Raw genomic sequence first — 20700 nt, 5'->3', positions numbered from 1 at the left:
GGACACAGCAAGAACAGGCAGTGCAGCCCAGGTGCGCTAATAATTTAGAAGCAAGCAAACAAGAGTGACAGTGAAGCCAAAGATGGTAAGTAATAGACGGGCTCTTAGACCACTGTACGGTATCAAAAGGCCTTGCAACGTAGACCTAAAAATGCTATCAAATCATTTTATTCCACTTTTGTCCAGTAAAACGTATCCACAGAGTATATATATTTTGAAGGAAAAAAACTACAATTCATGGTACAAAGAAATAGGTTATCTGAAGTGTATTGATACCTTTTCCCACTGCATGTGTGGGCTCCACATAGACAATTTCGATAATGAAAGACGGTCTAATGTAACTAGAGAATTGTTATTTTGGAAAGGAATTCAGACAAGGAACTAAAGCTTGGTATAGTTACACCCCCCTTCCATTTTAGAGACCCTTACTATTGTATTTTTGTTGTTCCATCAAATACAATGTACTTCCTAAGACGCAAGCGGACACAAACCCACCCACTGCAAAGCAATAGGTCTCGCACTTACGCGAGTTTGAGCTATTGGCATTGTAAATGACAATGCCTTTTATTTATGTTTTGATTTTTTTTTAAAACATAAATAAAAGGCATTGTCATTTACAATGCCAATAGCTTAAACTCTTGCAAATGTGTAACCTATTGCATTCCAAATGCTTGAAGGAATAGCAGAGTTACAGAAAATAGTGCTTACAGACTAAGGAAGATGTACTGTGTGACAACCGAAGTAAAAGAGCCAGTCCTCATGGGAGGTTGCAAATGAAGAACAAGGCGGTATTAAGGAGGGACTAACAGGCCTAATTAGGAATAAGAAGCCAGCATTTATGAAGGACAATGGCACAAGCCAATGACAAATATGGGCAGAGAGTGGGCGGGCTTCAAGTACAAACTTCAATACAGCATGCCTCGCAGAGTAGCGCATGCGCTGCCCAGGCTTGACCTAAAAATGAATCCTTCACTTTTCCTGGACCGAATTCGATAACCATAATACACTGCATCAAAGTCCCAGGCCTTCAATATATGAACATGCAATAACTTTCAAAAATTCTGAAGACATGGATATGCCATCTTACCCATGTGTCGTGTTGGACATGAACCACCCATCATGCCTCAATTACTTACCGGTAATTGCATTACTCTGAGTCCTACTCCCTCGCTTCCATTACTTACATCCCTCCCTCCGTAGTAGTCCAGGCCAACCTTTTGGTATGGTTTTGGTCTATGTGTTATTACAGGAGGTTTGAGGGGGTGGGGGCTACGTGGTATGGGTGTCTGGTGAGGCAGGGATGCCTCATAGTGTAAGGAATGGAAGCGAGGGCGGGACGAGGAGGTAATGACACTTGCCACAGAAAGTTAACGTAGGCTTAATACTAAACAGTGCCAGCTAGAAAGGGAATGCCCATGCACAACCACCCACTTTCGTGGTGATTCATGAGTTGCAAACATTTAACTTTGCAATAATGTGATTGCTGTCCCATACAACTTAGTTTGGAATAGAAGCCTTTTTATGGTCCCATGTTAGCCAGTGTGTTCTGGACATCCTTTGATGCACTCAACACTTCCAAGTAGATCTCTTTGAACTGTTTTTCCTGCTGGACTCGGCCTCCGCTTGGGACGGCTGCCACATTGAACAGCATTAATGTACTTAAGCAGCAGAGTTCAGACAGAATAATTGAACAGGCTCTTTAAGAATTGGCTCGATCAATTTGGTTCACACACAGCGCTATTGATTGACAGTTTCCATGTAAAAAGTGCCCTTTGCCAAGCTGTCTGCTTGCAAGGGTCTCCCATTGGCTGATATTTAGGGAAGAGAGAGAATTTGGTAAGCTAGGTTCAGGCGTAGAGAATTGAAGACACAGAATCCAAGACTTTAACTCCATCTTGTACTGCCAGAGAGCAAACGCCCAAGCTGTAAAGCAGAGGTCAAGCAAAGCAACTAACTCACTGTTTTCTGTTCTCGTTCAATGAAAGCACAAACTAACCGCAGATCCTAACTCCAGGAGCCTGTTCTCAAACTCACCGAGCCTAATTCAAAACATGTTTCCTATACAAGGCACTTGGTGAAAGGCATGCTCAACAACTTTAATTTCTTCTCCGACTACTTATTTAAATACACACCCATACCGTGCGAACTCTGAGATTTCATATTAAATGTGTTAATCATGTAACACGACCAGGCAACACATAGTCGAACTCTAAACCTCAGCGCTTCTGAAGTTGAAATTCAGTCCTGCTACAGCTGACATTATAAAGAAGGAAAGAAATCTATCAAACAAAAATACTTTCAGTGGTGTGGTAATTTTATTAGCAGATACTGGCTGCATTAATTTTTAAACTGGGTAAAATGTGTGCAGTTTGCAGGCCTCTTTTGGCAAAAAAACAGCATGTTCAGCCAGGATTTTTCTGTAAGGTAGGTGGAAAGGGGAATCTTACCAGCCAAGCGGGGGCGTCATCTGTCCAACGCCTCCGGGAGAGAGCGGGTAGTAGGTCGCCATTTCTTGCGCCTGCGGATGTCGGGACATGCCTGGGAATTCGCCACAGAAAAAAAGGGTTAGGCTTTTTCACAGTGCATCCTTAACTCTACAACACAAATAAAAGAGTGCACAAAGTGAACCTTGCATCCTATCAAAAACCGTGGTGTGAAGAACATGCATAAAATAACCCTAATGGTCCAGAGGAAAGGCAAACAATGGAATGTTCTTGTTAGTAAGCCATTAAAGAGAAGACAAGTCTTCTATATTAAGGTATTAATTTATGCTGGCGGTGGCAGGTGTTGACAGTTGGCAATCGTTTTTGAGGAGCAGGAGTTATTTTTCATCATTAGATTGTGACCCAGGGCAAGAGAGATATAGGCAGAACAGGGAGAAGGAGAGGAAAACAGAAAGAGAGAAAGCACGGACGAAAGAGTGAGGAAAAGAGACAAAAAGAGCAGGGTGGTTAAAGAAAGAGGAATGAGGTAGAATAAAAACTGGGCAGCCTTAATATTCAGAAATCCTGGTATTCGACAGCAGCGGGCAGCACTGCATTGGTAGCGGAGGCTGGGAGAGGTTGGCATGCCAGTGGAAGCAAAAACACTATCACCACAGGCCTAACCAATGCAATTTATGAGAGGTTGGCACGCCAGTGGAAGCAAAAACACTATCACAACAGGCCTAACCGATGCAATTTAAGTGTACAATGTTCTTTGGCATCGCTTTAACGGGGTAACAAGCATTCTGTTGTCACCACTACAAGTCTAAATATCAACGATAAATTCAGATTTGAGGGTTAATATGCCGTGTGTAGAGCAAAAATCAAAATAAAAAGGTTTTCGCAGGTAAAACAGTGCAAATATTTCTTGCAGGAGGCGGTAAAGAAAGCTTTATAAAATTTACATTTGCGCTCGCTCAGTTAGATTGCTTCCCTGTAGGATTTGTTCTTTTTCTTTCCTTTGGAGGAAATTTCCAACCGCAAAGGCTCAGTAGTTAATTAAGAACCATTTTCAGGCCCATAATGCAGGCGCTTGATAGGATTCACTTGGCTCCCGATTGTCACTGCAGCTCCGGCTAAGCTCTTCATCAAACTGGCTCCTCCGGGCTTGAAGGTCAAGCTGCTTTCAATTGGTAGCATTTCCGCGGCCCCCAAAAAAATAATAATAATAAAAGTCCCACCAGAAATGATCCATCAGCTTTCACATCCCCAGGAACATAAAGCCCTACAACTGTTAGAACCACCTCATGATTAGAGCTAATCCCGGTCCCAAATGGTGCCAAGGCCTACTTGTTCTTTAGCTAACACTCTTGCCCAGAGGACATGCGGAATCGCGGTTTGAGGCCAGGCAATTACTGGGTTACGTAACATGCACGAGGCATGTGCAGCAAAGTGAGCAGCGAGAACTGCGAATCAGGCGCCGGCAGACCTGGTTTCCCAGAACTCACAGGAGTTCCTCTAATTGCCTAGCAACCTCCCAGTACCTCATATTAATCCAAAATCTCCCAACAGTGCATGGGATTATCAAATGCTGCTCTGGAATGGGCAGGACTCTCCATAAATCCCAGATAAAACTGTTGAGAAAGTAATATTTTTTCTTGCATTTCGATTTTTCTCCTGCAAGTGGTGCCTTCTGGTGTGGATACATTTTGCAAAATCGATTGTGCATAGCTGCCAAGGTTTTAGATTGCTTGTCTGACATTTTCATAATCTCAGTGTTATTATGAGTGACATTCACGACTATGAGTGACACTTTCTTCGCAAGCAAAATCAAGTTGAGGGAAACCTATAAATATCAGAAATTACACCCATTTGAGCAACGAGAATCTCTAGGAAGATCCTAAAACTGCTGCAAAGCACCAGAAATGGAAGGGCACTGTGGGACCTGACTGTACCAACCAGGATGTGAGAGGCCCCAGCGTGGATGACAGACCCCTTTTCACTCTGCAGGATGCAGAGTGAAACAGCTGGAACAACCTCTTTTGTGAGATTCTACATGTGCATTAGGTGCATGATCTTAACTTCAATATTGAAGACACGACACCAGTAGTCCCGGTCTGTTCCAAGCGCACTGTGGCTCAGCACAGTCTGATCAGCACCATTGCAGTTATGCCCCTCGAGGACCTAGGGGCAGATGTATCAAAATACCCATTTGCGATTCTCAAATAGCGATTTTTTGAGAATCGCTATTTGAGAATTGCAAAATGGTATGTATCTAGAAATTCGCACATTTTTTGCGATTTCTTAAAATTCCTTAATTGCGATTAGCAAATTGCTAATCGTAATTAAGGAATCATTTCCCATTCATTTCATGGGAAGTTATTCTCAATTTGCTCATCGCAAATTGAGAATAATTTCACGGGTGCAAGGGTGTCTTAAGGATACCCTGCTGCACCCCTGAAATTTACATGTGTGCGCATATGGCGAATATACATGCCCTAAGGGCATGTATGAGCGCCACATAACACCTTTACAAATACCAAAAAGTGCATTTGTAAAAGAATTCGCAAATTACCACCAACTACAAGTTGGGGGTAATTTGCGATTTCTTAATGTGGATACGCAAAAAAAAAAGCTTGATGCATAGCATTTAAGGAAGTGCAAAATTGTGATTCCTTAAATGCTTGAGCAAAATAAGGAATCGCAATTTTTGTGATTCCTTATTTTGCGATTTTGCTCATACATACCAAAACACAGTTTGAGATTTGCGAATCGCAAATGGCTTCATACTTCTGGCCCCTAGTCTTAGTTTGCCACTGCACAAAACCATAGCTGCCACGTTTTCAGATTGATTATGTGTGGCATGCATGTTTTCAGTGTGCTTACGGGTGACATTCTTGTGCCAAACGTGTGACATTTCTAGTGACACTGTATCCCAAACAAAAGCACCAATAAAGCCATGTAAAAGATAAATATCAGGAAATACCTCATTTTGACAATGTGAATCTCTAAAAAGACATTGAAACTACTGTAAACGATTGAAATGCATATTGGGTCCAGTTAATTGCTGAAATTTCTCAGGGGGAATATGCTCTGTATTTACCAGAAAATGAAGATTTTGGTGAAGTAAGCACCAAAATCTACATGTTATTCACTCAAAACTCATTATTAGGAGTATTTATTGCACCCCGTAAATTCTGACTCAGAGGCATCAAATGTTATTAGAGTGATAAATATCACCCAAACCATCGAGCCGGTCACTATGAAGGCCTTGGATACCAATGCAGGTGCTCTGCAATCTAGCCATAGATTTGGGTGATAATAAAATAGTATAGAGGATTATTATTCCTCTTTGTCCTTGCCCTTCATACCCAGGCCTGTAAAAAAAAACCAATTATGACTTCCTTTGCTAATTAATTAAAAAGGCTTATTTGTGGGTTCCAAGTGATTTGAACTTCGAGGGATGGCAAAGTGTGTACTCCCTCTGTTGAACATTTGCACGATTTCCTGCCAGCAGTAATTGTCAGTAGGATATGCAGGCACCTGTCCATTTGAACAGTGGTGAATTAGGATCCAAATGACATGCCAGCCTTCTTTGTAGTTCATTGGCCCCTAAGCGTTAAAATCCATCCCACTGATCTTCAAAATTCATTCAGCTGCTTAGCCTGACTTGGATTCCAGTGGAGACCGCCCACCACGTGAGATGCAAGAGCAGAGCAGGGCGAGGAGCAAGCCGTGAGCCGTGAACCACTGCGGAGCCGCTACTGTGTCCACCCCCCCCCGGTGTCGGCAAAGTTGCCGAAGGTACTGGGTGCTGGGCGCCGGGAGCCACCAGCCGTCAACCGCTAACCCTAGCACTAACCCTAGCGGCGGCAGCGGGGCATCACGGGCACTGCTCTACCGCCGCGGAAGACGCCAGAGACTCTGTCGCGGAGCGGGTGCAAGCAGGAGCGGGAGCGAAAATTCACGGCTGCAGGTGAGCGCAGGCACAGCAGGAGGGAGGCAGTAGAAATTGAGTAAGCGCTTTTAGTAATCCACTGCCACTGCCTTGGCCTCTGCCTTTGCCTCAGCCATACCTCCCCATACTTCAGCAACAGCCATAGCCCCGCTTAACTCCTGAATGATCGACGACGAAGAGAGAGACTGGTTTCAGCTCCCGAAATGTCGAGAAATAGCCCAAGAAAAATCATCGGGATTCAAAATAAATTCTTTTTAAAGGACCCAATGGCTGCCATTTACGCGCAAACGCAGGAACAAGCCCTTCTGCCAAGTCCAATTGCACCTGCATCAAGGGTTAATAACAGCCAACATCTACCAGAATGGAGCAAGGAGGAGGAGAAGGGCACACAAATAATTATTATTGAGAAATATCCTGTGGTCAAACAACAACTGATAACCCAGGATGAAGGGGCAAAACCAACAGAACAGCTTCAAAAGCCTCAAACTATTGCTGAGACAAATAGCAAAACCCTAGGTTGCAAACCGGTTTTGGCAACAGCTCAGATACACCAATACAATTCTTTAACACTCGAAAATGTTGTAAAAACAAATAAAAGGAATGAGGAGAAGGATAATAGTCCTATAAGCAAGGAAAATAAAATTGGGGATGAGCATATCACCAAACAAGATGTAGTCAACCTCCTTCTCCCTAACCAATGAGAAAAGGTTGGACCAAATATTGGAACCCAACACACAAATACAAACACACACCGATCCCGAACACAAGAAGATCTCAGCAAAAAACAAGATTCACTAGGTGGATGCAGATTTTCAGCAGACCCGAAAAGGGACGGATACGGGGTGGAGAAGAACGGTTGGAGTCTACACCACTATGCCCAGATAATAATCCTGATAAACCGGAAAAAACGTATGAAGAAGATAAATGCTGGCCAAAAAAGTTAAACCTGACATCCCCAATAACAATTTCATCTGTGAGCAGGCTCGAACAAGGGTCAGGGGATTTGGAAACATCGGTTGGAGAGGTTTATAAGGCTCCTTGGAGTGAAGCATTGTTAAGTACATTGGATCAGGCAATAAGGGCCTTGAACTTTCAATCGGATAAAATGGAGGTACAGATCAATCTTATAAACCTCATCGCTGGACACATTTCAGGTATAAACACCAAGTTGGACCACATAGCATCCCTTATACCCAGGAGGGCAGATAGGGCGCAACATATAGATACCTCACAAATACAGCCAAGTTGCGTATGTGGCAAACTTGTGGACAAATTGTCAAACCTACCCGATATACTAAACGATATTCTAGGGGCAGTACAGTCATCGATAAGGTACAACAAAAACATGAGCCCCAACGGGGTCAAGGAGGCTAACGAGGAAAATGGGCGATTTAATGAATTCAAAGAACTAAGTACAAACGATGACCCGGAACAAGAGGTAAAAGAGCCAAATGAGGAATGCTTAGACCAGAGAGTTTGCCAAATTGATGCCACACAAAGCACAAGCAATATTTTAAAAAATACAAAGCTAACAAAAAGATAAAGAAAACGCGTGAGAAAGGGTAGGGTCCAACGTAATGAGAAACCACCTACAAATGAATATACTTATCCTATTTTTAATAATCAAACAATAACAAAGAAAGAGAATCGACCGCTGGAAAAAAAAACATCAAACCTTTCAAATAAGGCTCTAAAGCATTCAAACCAATCAGGAGTGGTTAACAGAGGTAATTCGCAGAACGAATCCTTGAACTCTCCAATCTTCATAAAGCAAGCATACAAACAAGAAAGAAAGAGTCAAGTCTTAAAAAAATAAAAAACTATACAGCAATCATGTAAAGACCGGACCCCTGCAAAAGGGGATATAAAGCAACCATGCCAAGCCGAAATTGAAGAACAGGCATGAACGACACAGCGGGCAGACGAAATCCCAATACCTAAGGATAGAGGAGCAAAGAGAGACATGGGGGCCCAAAACTCTCCCAGGCACGAGGAAAAACAAACTATTGATAGTTCCGAAGGAGGTAAAATCACCTCACAGCAAAAAGCAAAAGAAAAAATAAATAATGAAGAGCTTAGTGCAAGGATCCCTATAAAAATAAGGATAAATGAAAACGGGAGAACATGTAAGCTGCCACAAAAAGAACATCACTTAGAGTCCATACAATTATCAAAGCATACAAAGAGTGATAAACTTGAAGAAGTCAAAATAGAAGGGAACATGTTGGACACAGTAAGGAGCAATGCCCCCATTGTACAACCGAGTAGAGCGAATAATGCAAATGGAGGAACAGTAAAAAACAATTGAGGGCAAAAAGGAAAAGAAGATATCCCAGCTACTCCAGCGCAAGGAGAAACCCCCGAAAAGCTGTCATTTGTGCCAGAATACCGTACAAATGGCGGACAAGATTTCTTGAATCGAGGGAATTTAATGCGGCTCTTCAAAGAAATTCCAGAATTAGAAGAAATATCATCACAAGACCTGCTATCCGTAGAGTTTAAAACCAATGCTAACTACCCCGATGTCAAGAAGTCTTTGACCACCTGGTCCTCAAAGGCCTTAATAGATAGGATATATGCCATGAGCCTAACCTTTGATGCATGGGGCATTGTGCTGAGACGTCACAAACAGCAAAAATATCCATTCCCTCTTCTAAAAACCACTATAAACCAAAAACAGGAAAATGAAGTTGGGAATAACCAGAAGTCAAGTTTAATGAGCACGTGCTCCGTAACTCCTCAAAAACAATCACAAGGGGTGAAGAGATTGGCAAGCTCAGAGGAACAATATATTAGGCTGGATAAAAGCATTGATTGGTCCTGGGTTCCCAAGGCCTTAAGCAATAAGTGTTCCTAACATGCAAGTAAGGTTAAACGGGGAAAAAAAATCCCAGCATCAGATAACACATTGTAATTGGCAGAAAACGGGAAATATTCAAAGAGTTAGGGATGAACCCAGCGTGGAGAATTCGTATAAAATCTGCATCTGTTCATGGAATGTTCATGGTTTTAAAAATATGGGGCAAGACCACGAAACAGCAAAATTTCTGGAACAACATGAATTAATATTACTCCAGGAAACCTGGAATCTGAGCCCAGTATCAATCCCCGGCTATATAGAGCTTCATACTTTAGCTTAAAGATTCATAACTTTCGGGCACCCGAGAGGCGGTCTAATAACATACATTTCACAAAAGAATGGATGACAAGTGGAAGAAATAGACACTGGGGTAAATTGGCTGCAAGCAACAAAACTCACAGGGAAAACCGATTTGAATTTACTTAATCACAATTTATTAGTGCTTAAAGTTTACGTTCACCCGGATAAAAAACTGAAGAAGGAAAGAATCACTACATTAATGACCCTGATCCAAGTGCTACAAAAGTCACACGAACTGTATTCATTGATCATCTCTGGTGATTTTAACAGCAATTTAGTAAAGGATAATCATATAATCCAAGAACTTGGAGATTTGGGTCTGACAATTTTGAATGGAAACGCAAACGGGGATAGACCTGTGGCAGTAACTTCTTTAAGTGGCAAAAGGCAATCAACAATAGACTTAACGATAATCAGCAGCAATCTCGTTCAGAAAGTAATCGCATTTGAGGTCGGTCAACGTATAGAAAGTGACCATTTCCCATTAATTACAAAAATCAAAATTTCTGTTGATAAAACCCCAAAAATGAACACCTTGATTCAACATAACGAAAAGTTTAACTTACGTAAATTGAAATGGGTTGGAAAATATATAAAACCAATAATGGATAAATATAAAGAACACTTGCTTTCAATAAAAACCCAATACAAAGAAGATCCCATAAAGACTTGGGAACATCTATGCGACGTTTTAACCCGTAATTTTCCTGTCACTAATTCGAACAAAGGAATAATGGATACTGGGAAGAAGCCATGGTTCAATCTTAGCCTATGGGAGGAAAAAAGGAAGATCTCACGTGAAGTTCGAAGGCAAGCCATAGTGGCGAAAAAGGGAAAGAAAGTAGATGAGGTGAAATTAAGGGCCCTACGAAAAAATTATAAGAAGATGCTGGGTAAAGCACAAAAATCATACCAAGAATGAATTTGGTCAAAATTATTACTGGCCAGTAAAAACCAAAACGGTCGGACATTTTGGGGTATTATTAATAAATTGATAGAGGGCAACCAACTAAGACAAAAGGCAGGAATTGGAGAAAACAACTGGATTCAGCATGTACAAAATAAGTTTATTGGCAGAGAGTATGAACAAAAAAGGCACATTAAAAAAGAGGGCAAAATATGTGCCAAAAACAGGGAGTTCGCAAAAATATTTTGTAAAACAGAAGAAAACCTGCAGGAAGATATTAGCATGCCACGACAGGGTAACAAGATCTTGTCCGAAGAAGACATTTGTAATGATTATGCTACCTCGCCAGAACCTAAATCTGGAAGAAACAACAAAACGTACAGTACCAGTTTCAGACACCCTGATAAACATTAAACAGCTGAAGGGAATAATAAAACGCCTAAAAACAGAGGGTGCAGCAGGCTCAAATGGGCGTCCAAATGCTCTTTTCAAACACTCACCTGAGTTTTGGGTAGAATACTTAACACCACTTTTCAATCAGATCTATAGCCAAAATAAAATGCCCAAGTCCTGGAAAGGGAATATCATACATCTGATTTTCAAGCAGGGCAATCATAATGAGCCGGGAAATTACAGGCTGATATCGCTGATCGACGTGGAGGCGAAATTATACGGATCATGCTTGCTGATGCACCTCCAAGATTGGATGGAGGAAACAAACATAACTCCCATGTTCCAAACGGGTTTCAGGCCAGGGACAGGTACATTAACAAATTTAACAACTTTGGCGCTCCTAAAGGAAAAAGCAGAAAAAAAGAAGACCAGACTGTTTGCATGCTTTATAGATCTGAAAGCAGCTTTCGACAGGGTGAATCGAAACCAACTATGGGAAAAATTAAGATCATGGGGGCTGCCGAGGAAAATACTGGAGGCAATAATAGGCTTGTACAGTGACACCTGGGCAAGAGTAAAACTGGGAGATGGTCGCAGCATTACTGCCTAAATCAGTACGCAACAGGGTTTAAAACAAGGCTGCCCCCAGTTTATTTAACCTATATATGGCAGATATTGTCAAAAATATGCAGGTAGGGGAAGGACATCCACCAAACCTGGCAAATAGTCCGATTCCTTTTTTACAATATGCTGACGATATTGTGGTGCTGAGCCAAACCCCAATAGGGCTTTAAAGAATGATCAACAACCTCGTTATTTACCTAGAGCACAAAAGCTTGGAATTGAACAAGGAGAAGACTAAGGTGGTACGCTTAGTAGACCCCCCGAAAAATCGAATTTTAAATGGCACGCAAATGGAACGCCAATAAAAGAGGAAGCATCTTATAAATATTTAGGTCTAAAGTTGGGGCGAGGATTGACCCACAAAGAACATAAAATGGACCTAAAGGCGAAAACACATTCCTTGATCTATGCACACAGGTTATTATACAAAAAATTGGATTGCCCAAATTACACGCATCTTCTAAAGGTGATGGAATCGCAGACTTTACCCACTCTGTCGTATGCTCTGGTTACCTGGTGTGGCAAAGAGGCTGGGTTGTTAAACAACCTCGAAACAAAGGTATACAAAGCGGTTTTAAACCTCCCAAAATCAGCCTCGCCAGCACAGGTTCGACTGGAATTTGGGTTGCGGAACAAGAAGTTTCGGGGCATGAGCAGTTTTGTGAAACTGTGCCACAAAATACGTCTTTCAGCACAAGGTTCACTAGACAGCCTGTGTTGGAAAGGAATTGAAAACCAGCTGAATGAAATCACTTTAAGCGGTTGGGGAGAATACCTGATCAAATCTTTGAGGGGAGTTAGAAATCCAATCGAAATGGGATATTATTCCAGACAGAGCCAGCTTTGACAAAATAGCAAATAACGCTGCCAAATGGAAATCGTTTCTGGATGATAAATCAGTAACCTCCAAACGCCGACATGGGTGGACAGTGATTAATTCATATTCCTTGACAAAACCCCAGCCATATTTAGAAAGTCACTTTAACATGATGCTAAAGAAGAGATATATAGAATATCGGTTTGGCCTACACCTTTCGAAGGATTTACAACCATTTTGGAAAGGCGTTCATACGGATCTTCATTGTCGCCTATGTGGTTACCAAAAAGAATCGCTACCCCACCTGTTATTTTGTAATGATTTTAAATAATCTGAAACAAATTTTGACTATCTCACGGATAGTTACAGTTTAGAAATGCTTTAAATGCCCCTCGTTCAGCATCTGTTCCCCCTCATCACACCTCTCCAGGATTCTGTTTGCTTTTATGCAGTGCCTGCTGCATAGCACAACTTGAAACATGCAGCTCACAGATTAGTATTTTTAGGTAGACTGCTCAGTGAGTTACTGCTTTTGCGACAAGGGTAATTGTATTATGTGCAGGTCAAAATTTGTAGTTATTACTTCAGCGAGTTACGAACGGCATTTGGAGCTGCACACAAACGGCAAGTCAGAGGTGTAAAACTACTGTGGCCAAAAAGAGTTGTGTGCTGTGTCTTATATATGGATGGCAAACATATGCAAAGCATGTGAGTCTACAGTTCAGCATGCCAAGAACAGATGCATGCTGAGTAAGTAGCATTTTCTTTTCTCTGGCGGCCCAGTCCTCCAATTCAGACAGTAGAAAGAATTTTGAATCTATATCCATGAAAGCAACCATATGACATTTGAAAGGTGAAGCATAAGCGCCTTATAGATTGGTTGGAAACTAGAACTGCACCATGCTTCTGGGATGGCTTCTGCTGCCAAAATATTTTTTTTAACCAAGTGTGAAAATTTGCACTCTACAAATCAGTCTTCTTTAAATATAGCAGCTGAAAGCCAGTTTGGACCGGGGCACGGTTGCCTCTGCTGTTCTTGACCTTCTCCTTGGTTTCTCTTTGAGAGAAGGTTGAAGGAGTTGTGAGCTCACCTTCATATAAAGAAGGATTTAGATCCTGGCTATCCTATAAAGAACCTATGTGAATTGGCCATGCTTCTTGCGTGACATTAGTGCCCGTCATGCCCATTGAATCTCTCTCAAGTCAGGTTATTAGCGACCAGAGTGATTTTGTATTATATTTTTTTCAGGCTTAGTAGGTTCCAGAGTAGCGTGGTACTCGCTAACAAAGCGTTTCAACACCTCATCAGGGTTACAAGCGGTGTATAAATACAAATCCTTTTTTCCTTCTATCCCTCCGCTATCCTTCTCACTCCAAATAACTGACTAATATCCACCACTCAAATGACTTTCATATTTCACTATACTAATTTTCAACAATAACCCTTTATGGGTTCCGGAGTAGCCTGCTACTAGCCAAAAAAAGCGCGTCAACACTCTATCAGGGGTTAGAAGCGCTACATAAATACAAACCTTATTTCCCCTTCTATCCTTCTGCTATTCTTCCGAATCCAAATAACTGACTAACATATCCACCACGTAAAATTTACTTGCATGTTTCACTATACTAATTCAACACTAATTCTCTATGGGTCCCGGAGTAGCATGCTACTAGCCGAAAAAGTGCTTTGACGCCACGTCAGGGGTAGTAAGCACTATACATATGCAATTCCAACACAATACAATATATATATATCTGACCATGCGGCCTGGTTACTCTCTTCAATCGGCTTTCCAGGTCACCTCTGTACAGCAAGCTGTTGTCTGTTAATTGACTTACAGCTGACTGGACCTCGTGGCACTCGTATTTCGGCTCCAAGTCTCTGTGGGGTCTTTAGTGCAGCTGCAGTTGAGCCCAGTCGATGACGGCCTCAGTCTCTCACTGTCAGTACACCTCACTGCTCATACACACGGTCACAGACAGGATGGTCAGTTGAGCTGCACATTTTAAAGCAGTGAAGGACTCGCACACACCATACAGAAGTAAGTGGTGTGCGGAATGAATAGAGCATTTATTCCTCCTTGATTGGCATATTCTATGATAGTCAACGTAGGTTACAGCCTCATTTTTCCAGAGTGTTATTTGGATTACATTGCAAGTACTGCAGCAGCCGACACGTGTTTCGCCCAATGTGGTCAGTTGGACCAGGGCTTTCTCAAGGCTTCTTCATTAGTAGGTATTTATTTTTATTTTTAAAGTTTTATATAGCGCGAACAAGATCTTTGCAGATATCAGAGCGCTCTACAGAAACAGTAGGTAGGGTAAACAAACTCTTGAAAGCAATATAATATTCGGTAGTGAGTGAGTTGCAAAATAGGGTAGCAATCACACAAGAGTATGCACACTAATAACAATCAAGAAACAATAATATAGAAGCCGTGCAATGTCGACTCGAATAAGATTATAGCACCCCAGAGGGTGAGTAAACACACTGTTGAAAACAGAATAGTAGTCAGTAGTGAGTGAATTGCAAGTTAGTAAAGCACTCAAGTCATAGTGAACAGCCCTAATAAACAATCTGGAAACCAATAATATAGCAACCGTGCAATGATTTTGATCCAGTAGCATTCATAAAAGAGTCTAACATAGATAAGCATTCAGGTAGCCGATAATATAGGAGCCATGTACTGTCATTGTTCCAGTAGCAATAGGGTTCAGGTGAACTTAGCCATAAGGATGGCTTTTACCTCTTTCTTGAAGAGTACAGTGGAGGGGATAAGCCTAGTTTCTCGCGGGAGTGCATTCCAGATCCTAGGTGCCATTCCTGAGAAGGAGCGTTTGTATGTTTTTTCCTTCCGGAATCTACGAGGTTTCAGGAGGAGATTCTTTGTGCTTCTGTTGGATCTTGAGCCTCCTGATATAGTCAGCTTGTGAGTGAGGTAGTTGGGTGACTTGTGGTGTACGGCCGAGTGTGTCATACAGGCAATTTTCAGCTGAACTCTGGCTTCAAAAGGCAGCCAGTTCAGGGCTTTTAAGTCAGGGGATATATGCGAGTGTTTTCTTGAACCAGTGATGAGTCTCGCGGCCGCGTTCAGGGAGGCTCTTAGGGGAGCCGTTGTTGTTAGGGGGAGCCCGCTGAGAGCCACAATTCCGTAGTCTATGCGAGGAATGACTAGGGATTGTACAACAGTTCGGAAGTCCTTGGGTGGTAGGAAGGGTTTGAGTTTTCTCAGCGTGTTGATTTGGAAGTTGGCACCCTTAGTTGCTTTGCTAATATGCTGCTGCATGTCGAGATTGGAGTCAAGTGTGATGCCAAGGGATTTCGCAGAGTCCACGATGGTGGGCTGGACATTGAGTGCGGTTAGATGATTGAGCCAGGTTTGGGTGATGGCCTTTTTCGCAGGAGGTAAGATCAGAAGGAACTCAGTTTTCATAGCATTTAGTTTGAGGTGATTGTCGGCCAGCCATGCTTGGGTGTTTCTTAGTGTGGCATTCAAAAGTTTGATGTCTTGCCGGGATTGAAGCTTGAGGTAGAGCTGAGTGTCATCGGCGTACATATGGATTCCTTTTCGGACATATTAAGTAATGAGTTGTTCATCAACATATTGGATGCAAATATTAGTGATGTAGTGAAAGACGGCAATCCTGGGTCAATCCCTCATAGCTAAGGGTGTTTGGATGTAGACTGTTATCTGTTAATTGACTCACTGCTGACTGGACCTCATGGCACCCGTAATTCGGCTCCAAGACTCTGTAGGGGCTCTAGTGCTGCTGCAGTTCAGTCCAGTCAATGACGACCTCAGCCTCAGACTGTCTGTCAGAACGCGTCACTGCTCATACACACGGTCACAGACAGGATGGTCAGTTGGGCTGCGCATTTTAAAGCAGTGCAGGACTAGCACAGACCATACAGAAGTAACTTGTGTGCCCCAACCCCGCTCCCTGATCCTACATGGAGGCCAGCAGTTCTTTCCAGAGATTACCCGGGCGGCATCAAATCTTTCTGGGGGCCGTAGATGAGGCTGGTGGGGTTAGCAGGACTTGGCAAACATCCTGCCTGGGTGTCAGTGTAGAACCTCCTCTGCATTTTAAATTTGAAAAGGTCACGCATGCATGAGAAGAGAAGACGCACGTTGTAGCACAGAAAACAAAGCTGATGCCCACCTCCCTATGCACCAATCACTGCATGGCATTGATCACAGTGGGATGGTTCCAGCCTTGCCTCAACAGGCAAGGTGCCGCCCACAGATCAACATGGGTCCTGATTGGATTTGTTTACTACCACGTGCTGACTCCAGGGTCACCTGATGTAACTGCTGGAGCGAGAGGGGGTGCTTAGCAGAAGCACTGTACCAAAGTAAGCTACAGTTTTTCTGTTGTCGTCGGCCTCTGAAAATTTGAAAATATTGGGCCAGTATATATTAGACAGCAGCCACAGGCAGCAAAGTGCAGCGCATTCACTGGCAGCGGGCTCTTCTTAAATAAATGCAGCTCCATGTTGTCAAGCGTTTTACACAGGGTGGTCCACCAGAGTAATATAAATGCGTTTTAGTGATGTGATGTGGACACATCACTAAAAATGCGTTATCTATCGCCTGATACTAAAAATGTGTTATCTACCGCCTGATGCATGGTACTTGGCAGGGGTGTTTTTGTTCCTCCACTGCTGTTGTGCTCCTGACACAGATTCTTAGATGTGGGCTGGCTCTAAACTTCTTTGGGTTATGGGTTTAGATGGTATTTAATATAATACTTCACTCAGTAAAACTTCAATGCCATTCCTAGTTCTTTATTCTTAAAGATATATTAAAGCAAATGTGTCTATCTCTTTAGTACTTTTAACAAGCGTTTATTACTTGCTAGCGGTTGCCAGTAGCTAGTTATAGTTACGACCTAGTTTCAATAGGAAAGGTGTTTTTGACTTGCCTATATCTTTGGTGCCGTTTGACAAATCTTTATGAAATTTTCCAAAGTTAGTGCCCCGGTGATTCTTGTTGTGCATGGAAAGTTTTGGGGTGAAACATCATGTGGAGGCTGAGAAAAAGGGTTGGGTCAAAAAATGAGGGACACCACCAGGGCAAAAAAGCATTTTTCAAAACATTTTCGCCGAAAATTGCAACAGAGCAGTACCTACAGCGAAAATCTAAAAAAAAAAACAGGACATATTTAAAAATTAGGGCATTTTGTAATGCCCCGGGGACTACTACCTCCCCAGGGCTTATGATTCTATTACATGGGGCCTTGAGGACCCCCCCACCCCCAGTACCCACCACCTCCCTGGGACTTTAAAATAAAAATTATGCAGAGGGCTGCAGGGACCCCCTGGGGACCACCACCTCCCCAGGGCTAAGTAGAAAAAAATCGGGGGGAAGGCCCCCATGTCCATGGGGACCACTACCGCTACGTGGTCCCATGAACAACAAAGGAAGAGGGCCACACGACCACCCTCCTATATGGCTCTGGGGGCTGCCATCCCCCAGGGCCGGCTCTTGCTATGTCTCAGGGTGCCCACCCCTGGGACACAGCTGTTTGCTCTGACCGGGCAGTAGCTTTGATAACTCCCGTCAAGTCAGAGCAAACAGTAACTCTGCTCTCAGCGAGAGCTGTGAAACTGCACCTGCTTGCTTTAAGTGGCGTTTTTGTCGGTTTCCCTGCCCGCTGTCAAGTAGGCAGGGAAACAGATGAAACAATTGCTCTCACAGGCAGGGTGCTGCATATACAGCAGCTCCCTGTCTATGAGAGCTTTGCCAGCTCCCGCAGGAGGAGGAGGGAAGACGGCTGGGATACGGGGGCCTTTAAGCTCCCCCTGTGGTCCCCAGCGGTGGTGACTGGGTGCCTTTGGTGGGTCCAGGACACCCACAATGAAGAGGCTTACCCCGGGGGATGGGGTCTCTGGGGCCGTAATCGTTGCAGGGTGGGGGCCGTGTGGCTCCCCTCCCCCATTTCTTTGTGGCCGAGCCCCGGGGGATGGGATCCCCATATTTGGGGTCCTGGTATTTTGCTCTGGGGAGTTGGTGGTCCATGGGGCCTGGCAGGTCGTGTGCCTGAAATTTTTTAAAGCTAGCCTCAGGGAGGTGGTGGCCCATGGGCCATATGAAAGCTCCAGGTGAAGTGGTCGTGTGGCCCCCTCCTTTGGTAAAAATAAAGCCCCGGGGAGATGGCAGTTCCCGGGGCTCTTGGAGCTCAACAAAGGATTGCCCCTGTGGCCCCTTTCTTCATATCAATAAAGCCCAGGGGAGGTGATGGTCCCCAGGGCTCATAAGAAGGAAAACATAGGGCAGAAACAGAAGCAGGAAAGACAAAACAGAGGGCAGAAAAACGAGCAGAAAAGGCAAAACAGAGAGCAGAAAAGGCAAAACAGAGCAGAAGAGGGCAAAGCAGTGGGGAGTAAAATGAGCAGAAAAGGCAAAACAGAGTAGAAGAGAGCAAAACAGAGAGCGCTCAGACACTCACAGGTCCACTTAGAGACTCACCTACCCACACACTAACTCAATGAGGCACTCATACACACACTCACAAATCCACTCACAGACTCATGCACCCACTTGCAGACCCACTTAGACACCCACTCACAGACCCACTTACACACACCCACTCACAGACCCACTGAGAAACTCATGCACTCACAGACCCACTCAGAGACTCATGTCCCATTCACAGACCCAATGAGACACTCCGGCACCCAGTTACAGACCCGCTTAGACACTCACACACCCACTCACAGACCCACTGAGATTCATACTCCCACTCACAGACCCACTCAGAGACTCGTGCCCCATCACAGACCCACTCAGAGACTCGTATACTCGCTCACAGACCCACTCACAGACACACTCAGAGACTCAAGAACCCACTCACAGACCCACACAGAGACTCAATCACTCACTCATAGTCCCACTGAGAAACTCTTGGAAGCACAGACCCACTCAGAGACTCGTGCACCCACTCACAGACCCACTGAGACACTTTGACACCCACTCACAGACCCACTCAAAGACTCACACTCACTTAAAGAACCACTCACAGACTTGAGTACTCACTCACAGAGCCACTCACAGACTCACACACCCACTCACAGACTCACTAAGAGACTCACACACCAACTTACAGACCCACTCAGACACTTATGCACTCACTCACAGACTGACTCACACACTTATGGAGGCAGCTACAGACCCGCTCAGTGACCCATGCACTCACTCAGACACCTACTCAGACACTCACGTACCTACTGACAGACCCACTCAGACACTCACTCAACCACTCACACACCAAGTAAGACACTTATGAAGCCACTCTCCGGCCCACTCACACACCCATTGAGACACATATGCACTCACTCACACACCCACTGTGACTCTCATGCACTCACACACTCACTCTCAAAGGTTGCAAGTTACATTTAGGAAATAACATTTAAAAAACTTAGAAAGTCACAAAAAACAAAGGTTACAGAGACGTTATAGCTAGGAAACAGAATTTAAAAAAACATAGAAATTCACTGAAAAAAATCATATTATACATATTAACTGAAAAAATCAAAGGTTACAAGGACGTTATGGTTAGGCTCGGATTTCACTCATACAAAACCATAGTAAAAATCAGTTATAGTTACCCGAGCTAACTATAACTTACGCCCCCGCAATGCAGTGCTTATGACCATGCATTTTACATCGTTCATGACATGGCCTGTGTCATCACTGATGTCATCTTGGTTGACATCTCATATGACATCCCTGAATCACTGATGACATCATCCACAGAACCACTCACACACCCACTCACACCTCCATATAACTTCTCATACACTCACTCCCACACAACCCCTCATATAACCATTCACAGACCCATTCCAGTACTCACACAACCAGTCGCTCATCCATAAAACCACTCACACATCAGTTCACTCATTCTGCCACTCAGACACCCACTAGATCAGCCATACATCCTCTCATGTGCACACACACTCACCAAGACTGCCACTCACACTCACACATTTAGTCATACAGACATACTGACACTTATACACCAACTCATACATTCTTACAGCCACACACACACACACACACACTCAATCACCCATTCAGAAATGCACACAGCCACTCACTCACCAATACAGGTACTCACACATCCATACACTCACCCATATAGCCACTCACACTGCCACTCACTCACCAAAACAGCTACTCACACACCCATTCACCCCTACAGCAACTTACACACCCATGCAACCACTCACACCCACTCAAACACCAACAGAACCACTTACATACCCATTCACATATCCATACAACCACTAACAAACCTACTTACTCACCCTTACAGCCACTCACACAGACATTTCCTCTCCAATACAGCCACTCCCACCCACTAACTTACTTATGAACACACTCAAACAGCTACTCACTCACCAATACA

General features: G+C 43.6%; 1 protein-coding gene across 4 annotated transcripts in view; it reads right to left on the bottom strand.

The window, feature by feature from the left end:
- LEF1 (lymphoid enhancer binding factor 1) overlaps positions 1 to 20700 on the bottom strand; it is a 252049-nt gene that overhangs the window by 78285 nt on the left and 153064 nt on the right. For all 4 annotated transcript variants that reach the window (XM_086962011.1, XM_086962009.1, XM_086962012.1 and 1 more), the window contains exon 5: positions 2448 to 2538. In XM_086962011.1, the coding sequence (XP_086818137.1) occupies positions 2448 to 2538 (91 nt within the window). The remainder of the gene's footprint in view (positions 1 to 2447; positions 2539 to 20700) is intronic.

Source organism: Lissotriton vulgaris, chromosome 3_1 (assembly GCF_964263255.1).
Source record: "Lissotriton vulgaris chromosome 3_1, aLisVul1.2, whole genome shotgun sequence".
NCBI classification, from domain to species: Eukaryota; Metazoa; Chordata; class Amphibia; order Caudata; family Salamandridae; genus Lissotriton; species Lissotriton vulgaris.
The sequence above is the reverse complement of the archived record's forward strand: the minus strand, read 5'-3'. Positions and strand labels throughout refer to the sequence as shown.